This window comes from Rhagoletis pomonella, unplaced genomic scaffold (assembly GCF_013731165.1).
Source record: "Rhagoletis pomonella isolate Grant_MI unplaced genomic scaffold, Rhpom_1.0 Rhpom_scaffold_00005, whole genome shotgun sequence".
Classification (NCBI taxonomy): Eukaryota; Metazoa; Arthropoda; class Insecta; order Diptera; family Tephritidae; genus Rhagoletis; species Rhagoletis pomonella.
The window spans coordinates 75,048,331-75,060,498 of NW_023458559.1; the positions used below are offsets into that span (position 1 = coordinate 75,048,331).

Below are 12,168 nucleotides of genomic sequence, written 5' to 3' on the forward strand. Positions count from 1 at the left end.
GCCCATCGTTGGATTTGGCACTTGGCGTGTAAGAAATTTAAAAAAAAAATATTAAGAAACATGGCTACTATACTACGGATAGATAACTGAAATAACTAACAAAATTTTGTTGGTTTATATCCTCGAAATATCTCATTCATACATAATAAGTGAGAAAGTCGATGCAATATACTTTGTGTGTATTTATGTATGTGTGTGCTCATGTCTAAAATTTTGCATATGGCATTGAGACTGCATTGTAGCGAAAGCTTATGGCCAATCGCATGTGCAACAAAAAAGCTACAAACGATTTTCAAAGTCACTGCAATGCTTTATTCTTTGTTTTTGTATTTTTATTTGTTATTTTTTTTTTTGTAGATGCCAGCCGGTCAGGTAACGCACTTAGTAAAGCAGGCCATCGATGTGGGCTACCGGCATATAGACTGTGCGGACATTTATGGCAATCAGAGAGATGTGGGCTGCGCAATTGCAGAGAAAATCAAAGAGGGTATAGTGGAGAGGTAGAAATTCGACTTATGTATTTACCTGTCCTTTTTTGTTATACATATTGAAAATCCACCTTTTAGAGAAGATCTTTTCATCACAGGCAAGTTGTGGAATACTAAACACGATCCTAAACTGGTACGAAGTGCCTGTGAAAACGCCTTGAATATGTTAGGAATCTCCTCTTTCGACAATTACCTCATCCATTGGCCAACTGGCTTCGCTGACAGCGAAGAGAATTACCCTAAAGATGAGAAAGGCAAAACCATATTTTCTGACGTTGATTATGTGGATACATGGCATGCCTTGGAGGATTTGGTAGATGTTGGCCTTTGTCGAACGATAGGCTTATCAAACTTTAATATTGAACAAATAAGACGCGTACTTGACGCGGCGCGTATAAAACCCGCCAATTTGCAGGTGGAATGCCATCCATATTTGAATCAAAGCAAATTGATAGATTTCTGCCGTCAAACTAATATTGTGGTAACAGCTTATAGTCCTTTAGGATCGCCACATTCACCATATGAGAAGCCAGGGTCACATAAGCTTATGCAGCATCCGTTAATCCTTCAATTGGCAGAGAAGTATCAAAGAGCTCCAGCGCTGGTGTTGCTACGGTATCAGGTACAGCGTGGCATTGCTGTGGTAACTATGTCCACAAGTCGTGAACACATGGCGGCTAATCTCAATGTATGTGATTTTGAGCTAAATAAAGAGGAAATTCAGGAGATTAACGGCCTTGATTTTAACGGACGCTATAACCTAATGCAGAAGTAAATATGTATCTAAAGCAGAATTAATAGAAAATGTAGTAAATATATTTTTATTTTATACAGCGCAAAAGGGCATCCCCACCACCCGTTTGAAAATTAACACAATTAAGAAGGGCTGTTGAACGGAATTTTTGGAAAATTTAAACAATGTTTGTATGTATATGTTTGTGTGTGTAAATACATTAGGGTGGTCCAAAAATGCATGTGAAATAGTAAAGTCGGAATTTTTATGCTCTCACCCCCTAGGATCTTTCTATACTGAAAAAAATATTTAGAGGTCGCTCAAATCACTCAAAGTGTTCCATGTATTTTATATGGGAAAAACAACTTTTCCTAAAAATCAATAATTTTCGATCGGAAAACTCTTTCTGTGCAGGAGATTCCCGATAATAATACCCAACTATGATATTCGAAAGCTATGATTTCTATAGATTTTTGCACAGGCTATGGTGCTATGCGTTTTTCAAAATTTGCCCATTTTCATGGTGGAAATTCGAAACAAAAATTCGAAATATCGGTTTTAGTTATCTCAATCGAAACATTAGCAGGTCTTTTTACATAGAATTCACTAATTCATTATTTTTCCAAGCTTTAAAACGTTTTAGAGCGCGCTAAACAAGTCGCGGCCCCCGCCACGTCGAGTCGGCTCCGCTCTACCAAAAAAAAGTATGCTTTGTTAGCCCTCGACTAATTTCTGATAGGTTTACAGGTAGAGTAATAGCCTAGAAAACGTGAAACCAGAGTACTCAGAGTTATGTTACTCATACGGCATGTTCGTCTACATGATTTATTACTCATACGACCTGTCGGCTTGCCTTAAATATTTTTTGCAAGCTATCTTAAAAATAACAAACGCCTTTCGAGGGCTTTTATTCAATACACTCTATCTCCAATTTTCATAAAACTGTCTTTCTAATATTTGAGACCTTCTGTGATTTAACTTTGAACTCCGATATTATTTCCTGCATACTGTGGGCTTTCAAATCATTAAATTGGACCAAAGTCAAAAGGATGCATCAAGCTTCCTATCACGAGGAGCATTGGGGCAATTTTTTCATCCACAAAATAGTCATACTTAAATATGTATGTATGTACATATGTACATATCTATACTCGACAATTTGCTCATCCAGGATTTCGCGTAGGTCTTGAAATATTACAAAAAGAAGGTAGTTTCATTTAATGACATTCGTTGTTGTTGTTAACCATTTGACTTTTAATAAAATTATGAGATTTCATCAAATTCATGCTACCTGATCACTACAAGAAATATTTGTTTTTTGACCAGAAGATTTTGGCGGCCATTTTTTTATTCATTCTGAACGTTCGGAATAAACTTTTTTGTTTACTTATTCTTTAGAACGTTCCTGATGATATCGAGCCCTAACCGCCAAAATAACTTAAGCGACATTTTTTTCAAAATTTTATTTTTGATGCAGAAATATTCCTCGGGCATCTAGATGTATTTCTGCATCGAAAAGAAAATTTTGAAAAAAATGGCGCTTACGTTATTTTGGCGGTTAGGGCTCGATATGTTAACGTGTATTTTAAACGCATTCTGTTTATTCCGGCTGTGAAATGGGATTATCCGGAATGTATAAAGAAACGCAGCCTTTATCAGTACATTCAACGATGTGGGATATGATGAACTAGAAAATTATGCCGGCTACATGATTTCGAAAATGGGGTTGACGACCAGGTTTCATATCGTTGCTTAAAGTACAAAACCGCGTATCGTCGTTCGGCAAAACCGCGTAATTGACATTTTTTGCCAAAAAATTGGATTTGCTCACACAAGCTCTTGGCTCAAGACTTATCCATTCGTCCTGAAATGCGATTTCTTTGTAAAAAAGAGAACCATTTCGAAATAAGAGTGTTTTTACTCTCTACAAGACAATATATTCAACCTCACAGACGCAGTTGTGCATTTTGTTGATACACGGTTTTGTACTTTAAACGACATCTGTTAGTTGTTTATCGGAGGGCCGACTTCAGGTATTTTGCGCTAATCACAAAGCCTAAGTTTTTACAAAATCTTATGAGAAATTTAAAAGTAAATTTGAACCGAAATATAAAATGGTTTTATTTGGGAAGAACATTCTTTAGAATCGAATCGCAAGATTGCATTCAAAATAAGAAACAAAAAAATAACAGAATAATGCGAGCGTGGTTTTTATTACAAAATGAAAAGAGCAATTACGATGAAGTCTCCTTTAACAGTTCCATTTTAAATATTTTTAATAAAAAAGGTGCGAACCACGTAAGTAAAAAAAGTACCAATGCACTGATATGGTTTCTGATTTGAAATATTATTAGATTGGTATAAATATGGGAAGGAAAATACTCCGATTTATTGTTTTAATATTATCAAAGTGGCAAGGCCGATGATAATACTCACAATTTATGAAACTTCAAAAAATTTTATTATCCGTCAAAAGTTGTTTATTGAAACTACCTTCTTTTTTGTATCATGATATCTATCCCTTATATTGTTACCTTAATTCACAAAGGACTAATATGACATTTACATTGGACCAAAATGCGTGATTTGAAATCAGTCATTTGAAGGTGTTTACACTGTTTGATTCGCATTTCCTTTGACTTCTCATCAATTGAAAAGGGAAAACCAAGGCGAATTAATATAAGGTGATAGCAGGAGTTTTTGCTTTGGCGGCATAAACTGTCAAAATCTGTAAGAGTGTGTGTAGAAATTCAAATAAATTTTTCAATTTGATATCAGAAGCCGTGCGGCGAAACACCTACACAAAATCAGCTGAGCTAATAACACCACCTTGTATAAATTCGTCTTGGGGAAAACCAAAACAATATGAATGTAAACAAACACTGTATTCCTTATATTTTTTAACACGTTTTGGTCACAAAAGAGGTAATTATTCTTTGATTAAACAAAAAATTTGCAATGTTATGTATAAATTAATAATTTGTAAAATTTAATGTAATTTGGAAAATAATGCGCAGCACCATCCATAAAAAACTTATAAAAATCGATGGTAAATGAGCTATAAAATCGAAATCTTTCTAGGAAATTTAATTAAAAAAATCGAAATTTTGATAAACATTTTTTTAATTTTAATTCGTTTTTTGTGAACTTTGTGAAAGCTATGAAATTTTTATTTATATGGTATCTGATATAGATCGACACATATTTTAAATGAAAATTATTGACAATAAATAAAGTTAAGTTCCAACGTTCCAACAGCATCATTTTGAATTTTGCTGCTATTATTTTGAGCGCAATTGTGTCTCTTACTTTGTTTTTATGGTTTTGTCAATTATATGTCTACATACATGTATATTTTTGTATAAATTAAAGAGTGTTGTCATGAAATATAGGAACTGTATCATAAGTTTATAACTAATCTGGACATTACTTCGTTGAAATGGATCATCTTTGTTAATGTATGGTTCGTAGTTGAGCTTTTAAAGCAAATCCTTTATTTCTCATTTGTTCCGTTAAATTTTTGTAAATCCCGTATTTTTGGGACAAATTATTCGTTTGTCCCGTATGATTGGAAAAAAATATAGCAACACTAGCCTCAAGGTAGTGGCCTAAGTCGATAGGGCTGTTCAGGATGTTGTGGAAATGGTCTTGGATCTACATTTGGAATTGCATTTGCAAATTTTATACTTGCTGCCATGGCAACCGTGTGCATTTTATTGTTGTGAATTAGCCCTGATGTTTCGCCCTCAGATCGTACATATGTATGTCAGAAATATTGAAAGAGTGCCTTCCGTCTATTATAACATGCTCGTTTTGCTTTATCGTCTTTCGATCTGGATGCAGCCTGATCAATTATTATATATCTGAATCTAGGGTTGCAGACTAGAATGTTTTAGGCCCCAGCGAAATTATTTAGCCTCAGTCCGTTATGGGACGTTTCGAGGTGGATGTCGCTTGCTTGCTCATCCCGGCATTGAAATCGCATAGAAAGAATTTGATTTCCTGACGGGGACAGCGCTCGCAGGTGCACTATAAGCGCTCATAGAAAATACTTTTGTACACTTTGTCCTTCTTTTCCATCGATTGTGGCAAGACTCTCGTCCACCGGGATGAACGGCGTTATACTTGGCAACGAAGAGTCTTTCTCATCACAAATCTAACACAGAATTTTCGCTTCTTTACTTGGCAGCTGTAGTAGTACGTCGCAAGGTCCTGCGCTTATCTTTCCATATCCCCTTCATTGGTTTTTCTGCTTGGCGCGGATTTCAGGATTACCCTTTACGGGACGTCGGCCAGCGACAGATGCTCCTTTTCCATTGATGGTCCAACCAACCACCCCTCAAATCATAGCTTGACGGCAGTTAGCTCGAAAAAGAAACAACAACAAACTGGCGCGCTTATTTGAACTCGTCCAAAATCGACTAGACGGTTACGGCGCCCAACAAGAAGATGAGGAAGTACATGCCTGAACATACTTATGTACATACATACGTACATATCTTTTAGCTTTAGGTTACTTCTTCGCTGGTTACATGTATCTGAAATATTTAGTACACTTTAATAAAAAAATCTTTTTAAATAGCACTATATTCGCTAATTTTTATCGTAAGTAAACATGTTATACATTCACTTGTGATGTTAAAATGTTACTATTATTTTATTCCGATGATATGACATTATAACATAGATATTAGTCAAAGAAAAATCATCAAAAATATTACTAAGAAAATTAACAATTTCCAAATTTGCGTTAACATAGAAAAACGCGCTTCGATCGGAGTTTGGCTTTAAAATCTTAAGTACTCATAGTTCTATCAAGCCTGGGCTAGGAAAAAATAATGTACGCGCCCTGTGTAAAAACTTGTATCCGCGAAAATCGCCTTCGAAGTCCGCTTGCTAGAACTGTGCAATTTAACAACGGCGTTAAAATGCCAATCATTGGATTGAACACTAATGGGGTAAGAATTAACGAAATATGCTACGACAGTCAGCAGAATTTTTTCTTTTTTATTGCTGATAGTTGGAGGCCCATATTGCAACTCGTGTTACAAAAGATGCTATCGAAAGTGGTTATCGACACATAGATTGTTCGCCAACTTTTTGCAATCAAGAGGAAGTGGGAAAGGGCATTAAGGAGAAAATCGACGAAGGCTTCATAAAACGGTATGTGGAAATTTAAATCTACATATGTACTCTGAACCGAACTGAATTTAATCATCTTGCATTCAGAGAGCAACTGTACATATCCAGCAAACTTTGGAATACGCGACATCATCCGAAATTCGTACGCCCAGCACTGGAAGAAACACTGAAACAATTGAAACTCGATTTTCTGGATAATTATGTTATTCAAACTCCGATGGGTTTTAAAGATGGTTTCGTAGACTATCCGCGCAACACAAGAGGTGAAATTATGTATTCTGATGTCGACTATGTAGATACTTGGGCTGCAATGGAGGCCTTAGTTGATAAGGGTCTCGTACGATCGATTGGTTTGGCCAATTTCAACGCAGAGCAAATCGAACGCATACTTGAAGTGGCCCGCATACCACCAGCCAATTTACAAGTCGAATGTCACCCTTATTTGACACAAAATAAGCTAATGGACCTATGTTGTAAGCATAAAATAGTTTTCATGGCTTACGGGCCAACAGGGCCAAGAACAGGAGTCGACAATATCGTCCCACTCCTGAAACATCCACTAATTTTATGTTTGGCAAACAAATATGAGAAAACACCTACTGAAATTTTAATCCGCTATCAAGTACATCGTGGCAATGCTGTATTGATAAGAACAACTTGTCTGAATCACATGGATAATAATTTGACGGTTGAAAGTTTCCAATTAAGTCGAGAAGATCTGGAAAAACTTCATTTAATGAATTGCAACATTCGCAGAGAAACCTTGTCAAAGTAAGTTGTAATAATTATGTTATAATCGAGATCTTGGAAAAAACATTTTTGAAGTGAAACTTCTTTGCGTTCGGTTGGGAGTAAATGCAAACATCGATGTAACAAAAAAAAACGACACACTAATTGGGATCTAATTCCAAACAAAAAATCGCCAGAAGAAGGTAGGGGATGGCGGTGGTGGTTGGTCACGATTAAGATCAAGATGTGGATTTAGATTGAGGTTGAGATTAATAGCCCAATTCTGTATCGGTTACAAAAAATTTTTTACTGATAAATTTAAACCTTTTCATATATTTTCAATAAAAAACACTGCGGCAGGAGTTTGTCACTGATACAGAGGCTGCGTTTCTTTATACATTCCAGATAATCCCGTTTCACAGTCAGAATAAACAGAATGTGTTTGAAATATACGTTAACATATCATCAGAAACGTTCTAAAGAATAAGTAAACAAAAAAGTCTATTCCAAACGTTCTGAACGAATAAAAAATGCAGCCAGAATAGAGAAGTAAAATAACTTTTCAGTACCATGCATCTCTTCCGGTCGTTCGATTTTCAAAAATGAGATTTTAAATTAAAGGCCTGCAGGTGTGCAGTAAGATCTTATTTTTTTCAAAAAAGAGTTGCCACCTGTTAAAAAATTAAATTCAAATTATTACATAATAATACAATGTTAAAGTAAATTTTATCCTTTGACGGCATTATTTGAAAATTAAACAAATATATTTTAACTCGTGAAGGGTGGAACACTATTTTGCGACGGCTGGTAAGATTCACTATTGAGGTCACATAGTTCGTGAGTAAAATGAACACTACTAGTTTTATATTAATACTTATTTTATTTTTAATAAATGGGCCTTATTTAAACAATGGGAAGCTTACGTATCTGTAAGTTAGGTTATAAATCAAAAATTTGTCTGTGTCGGGTAGGAAATCCAATAAGTATTTTTTGAAAGCTGACAACCTCTCAACATAAATGTATTTTTGTAATAACTCAGCATTGTTTTAAAGTCCATGAGTTGTACTTAATTTTTGGATAATTATTTTTTGCATTGTTGCCTTTAATACTTGATACCTTGACAACTTGATGAAAAAATATTATGTCAGAGGTAATCGCATTTATAAGAATAATAGTAGAGCACATGGTGAAAAATAAATCGATAAAACTGGATTTCTAAAGAATTATTCTACCTGTTACTGTTGTCACAGATTTAAACGCAATGCATGTAAGTTATTTTTTGACCTATGGTATCATCTTCGCTGGAATGGCCCAAGTGCAAGGACACAATCGCAGTGCGCACCTTAACCAATACCTATCTATGGCCATTGCAAAAAAATATTTAGTAACTATAAAATGTTGATTCCTTCTAATTTGTCTGGAGCCCACCTTTGTTACAAGCCGTTATTTTTATTTTTGTAATGATTTAGTGGCACTGGACATCCGCATCATCCGTTTGAAAATGATTGCCTCTAACCTGTTCGGTTGTAAAATGGTACAGATCTACATATCTTACCAAATAAGGGAAAGCCAGTATTTGAACCAGGCATCAGATATGATTTAAACCGTTGACCTTTTGAAAAAAAAAGAAGAAAAGAAATCGAGAAACCATGATTCAATAATCAATCATGTCGAGAAACTAAACGTAAATGAATCAAAAAGTCAATAAAAATTTTCAAATATCTTTCAATATAGTAAGTATGTATGTATATTAACTTAATTTCTTCGAACAATAAACACATAGTGTTAATAGCCAAATCAAATTTACAGTTATTTCAGAACTACAATTAGTAAATGAAGAATGCAAAAATTGAACATAGGCAAATTTACGAGCAACAAATTTGTTCGTGTATATTCCGGTGAATATCGCATATTCAAATTTTTGGGATTTGGGTAAGTTGATTTCAGACAAAAATGACTCAATGGCAAATTTGAGTTTTTAATACATACATACACTTCGTTCACTTTGTTCAGCAACAAAATAACAGAAGGTAATGGCGCAAATAACGCAGCGAAAAATGGCGTTACAACGACAATGCAGGAGACTGTATCTGGCACATGTATTGAGCCAATGTCCAATACAAAGTATTCGTCACCTACTAAAGAGGACTCCAAAACATTGAAAAATTATAAATATAGCAAAACGGCCGCAGACTCTAGCAAAGCGCCTCCAAAAGCCCAGAATGGCGTTGAAGATGCTGCTAAGGAGTTGTGCTCTGCACCAGCTAAAAAATCCGAGCCTACTTTGAAGTCCAAAAAAGAATGCGGTGAAAAGAAAGCAACAAAGACGCCTGAAAAGTCAAAATGTTTAAAGCCAGTCTCTCGGCTGGAACCAGTTAAGGAACCGCCCGACGATTGCAATGTGAAAAAGGCTGAAATTCCTAAAATCAAATTGAATGATGGGCGTACGATGCCCCTGTTTGGTCTGGGCACTTTTGGTGTAAGTATCTACCTAGATTTGCGCATCACTTTTCCAAAAATTTCGATTTTTCCCGTACACAATTTCAGTCGAATACAGACCAGGCCTATAAGGCAGTCAAGCACGCAATAAATGTGGGTTATCGCATGATCGATTGTGCTCATGTTTACCAGAACGAGCAAGCCGTTGGTAAAGCCATAAACGAAACTATAAAAAACTGCATTGTGAATCGGTAAATTCTAACCCTCAAATTCATAAAAGATTAAAAAGACTTTAAATGCTTTATATGTATGTAAATCGAAAATTTTTATGAAAATATCACATTATAAAGCTCTTTAAGCCTATTTTATTTTTTTGTGAAAAAAGCTATAACTAATTAATTTTCATTTAATTAAATCTTGAATCCATTGCCACTCTCTCCAACCTAAATCACTTTCAGCGATGAACTTTTTATAACCAGCAAATTGTGGAATACTTTTCATCGGCCCGAGCTGGTGCTGGAGGGTTGCTGTCGCTCTTTGAACGACTTAAATTTATCATACCTCGATCTTTACCTAATACATTGGCCCATGGGCTTTAAGGAGGGGAAAGAATTGATGCCATATGACGCGTGTATTATTCTCGCATGTGGATTATGTGGATACATGGAAAGCAATGGAGGATTTGGTACATCGTCGTTTGACGCGCTCCATAGGCATATCTAATTTCAATAAGAAACAAGTTGAGCGAATTTTGAACATCGCTAAGATTAAACCGGTTGTCAATCAGGTTGAATGCCATCCATATTTGAACCAGATGCGCCTTATGGCTTATTTGAAGACGAATAAAATTTTGCTGGTGGCTTATAGCCCTTTGGGTTCACCGGGGAGGTCGTGGGCAAAAGATGAGCCTTATCTGTTGGGCGATAATATGGTAAGTTTCAATGGCGACTGCTATTGAGCTTACATAAGCCGTCATCGATTCGCCAGCAGTCAGCAAGTGGCTAAACGAACGAACTCAATGCGGTACAACCAAACTCGCTGTCGTGTATCCGTGCTAGCTAACTTTGTTGTTGCTTCCACATGCAAAATTTTTCGTTAAGCGACCGGAACTCAAACATAGCAAGCAGCGAAGTAGCGAATCGATGATGACTATATTCTAGGTATGCGTTCGCAAAAATTGTGATTTTTTCATCCATAGATTAAAAGTATAGCTTTTCATCATGGACGTACAGCAGCACAAATTTGTCTCCGTTATCAATTGCAGCGTGGTAATGCCGTAATACCAAAATCTGTAACTCCAAGTCGAATTGAGAGTAATTTCAATGTGGCGGATTTCGAATTGGATGATCATGAGATGAAAATTATTGATAAGTTGGATAAAAAATTACGTTTGGTCCCATTGTCGAAGTATAATTTGCGATTGTTTGTAATTTTGGATTTTATTCTAATATCGAGTGATTTATTACAGTTTATCCAGTCATCCACATTATCCATTCCACGATGAATATTAAGATGTGGATTTCGCCTTCAAGTTCAAAATTTAGTAGCAGAAGACAAGTAATGTTTCTTAAAGTAAAATTATTTCTGGTATAAGGATTTGACATTTTTTCTGTAATGAAGGCATTTTAATTTTCGGTAAAAATTTTTTATCAATATGGAACTCGTTGAAAGCAAAGTCAAACCTCTTGCTTATAGCACAACATTCACCAAGGGGCTAACCAACAAATTTTCTATTTTAAAGGAGAAACAAAAAACATTATAAAAAGACAATCAAAAAACAGATCGGGGGTTTTAAAAAGCGGAATATAATCTGTGAAAAATACAGATTCGAAAAGTGTTGGTTAGGGCCTTTGTGAATTAAGGTAACGATATGCAGCATTCCCTTTCTAGGCTTCAATCACGGGTTTGCTTTAATATATCCTGCAAAGAGGAAATTACGTGTTAGCTGAGTGAGTTTGAGACGATGGAGGGTTCTTTCAAAATATCGACTTAAGCTATGCATTGTAACTACATTTCCGTACCATCGCCGAAGGAGCAATCGGATTCCAGCGAGTTCGAAAGAACAACTGGCAGGATAAGGAATGTCACGAAGCTGCAGAGAGAAAAGGTGCCACGTACAGAATCACGCTGCGATCGGGCGCAATGCGATATTTGTGGGATCGATATATGTAGGTAGCTAAAGTGGTAAGCTATGTGTGGTTGTTGTAATAAGAAGAGAAAGAAAAAAGCCAAAATACGTGAGAACGAAGATCTTGAAATGTAGAGGAATAGGAAAGAAGCGTTAAACGACTTAGGGCCGGTTACTCTATGTCTGGTTAACACTAATCTCCGGTTAAACATAGTTATCGACGTTACCGACTCCCTGTTGTATGCATGGAGTCGAAGTCGTCGATAACGATGTTTAAACGCCGACTAGTGTTAACCAGACATTGAGTAACCGGCCCTTAAATCCGGTCCACATCCACAAAGAACTTTCGCGTTGACTTCGGCGTTGGCGTTGGTTTGACACAACTCACGTTAAAAGTATGCTTGCTACAATGAACGCTTGGCAGCGAATGCTTTGGCCACTAAATTAACGTACTAACGGTTAACGCACTCTGTTACATGAACGACCCACACTCTCTTTTCGTTTACACA

The 12,168-nt window shown here is 36.0% G+C and overlaps 4 protein-coding genes across 4 annotated transcripts in view; all 4 read left to right on the top strand.

The window, feature by feature from the left end:
* Window positions 1-1,471, top strand: LOC118739551 (aldo-keto reductase family 1 member B1-like; the record flags this gene model as incomplete). The annotated part of the gene is given in 4 exon segments (XM_036470939.1): window positions 1-28; window positions 358-500; window positions 567-1,259; window positions 1,323-1,471. Coding segments are annotated over 4 exon segments (901 nt in total), but the record flags the coding sequence as incomplete, so codon positions are not given.
* Window positions 1,472-6,000: 4,529 nt separating this feature from the next.
* On the top strand, window positions 6,001-7,138 carry LOC118740216 (1,5-anhydro-D-fructose reductase-like). The gene is made up of 3 exons (XM_036471714.1): window positions 6,001-6,179; window positions 6,242-6,384; window positions 6,451-7,138. Exons 1-3 carry the CDS (start codon window positions 6,060-6,062, stop codon window positions 7,136-7,138), a joined length of 951 nt encoding a protein of 316 aa, XP_036327607.1. The 5' UTR covers window positions 6,001-6,059.
* Window positions 7,139-8,911: 1,773 nt separating this feature from the next.
* Window positions 8,912-11,218, top strand: LOC118739545 (aldo-keto reductase family 1 member B1-like). The gene is given in 7 exon segments (XM_036470928.1): window positions 8,912-9,024; window positions 9,106-9,571; window positions 9,640-9,782; window positions 9,990-10,151; window positions 10,153-10,462; window positions 10,730-10,938; window positions 11,000-11,218. Coding segments are annotated over 7 exon segments (1,425 nt in total). The 5' UTR covers window positions 8,912-8,932; the 3' UTR covers window positions 11,043-11,218.
* Window positions 11,219-11,527: 309 nt separating this feature from the next.
* Window positions 11,528-12,168, top strand: part of LOC118740217 (1,5-anhydro-D-fructose reductase-like) — a 2,182-nt gene continuing 1,541 nt past the window's right edge. The window contains exon 1 of the mRNA XM_036471715.1: window positions 11,528-11,638. Within this exon, the coding sequence (XP_036327608.1) occupies window positions 11,528-11,638 (111 nt within the window). The remainder of the gene's footprint in view (window positions 11,639-12,168) is intronic.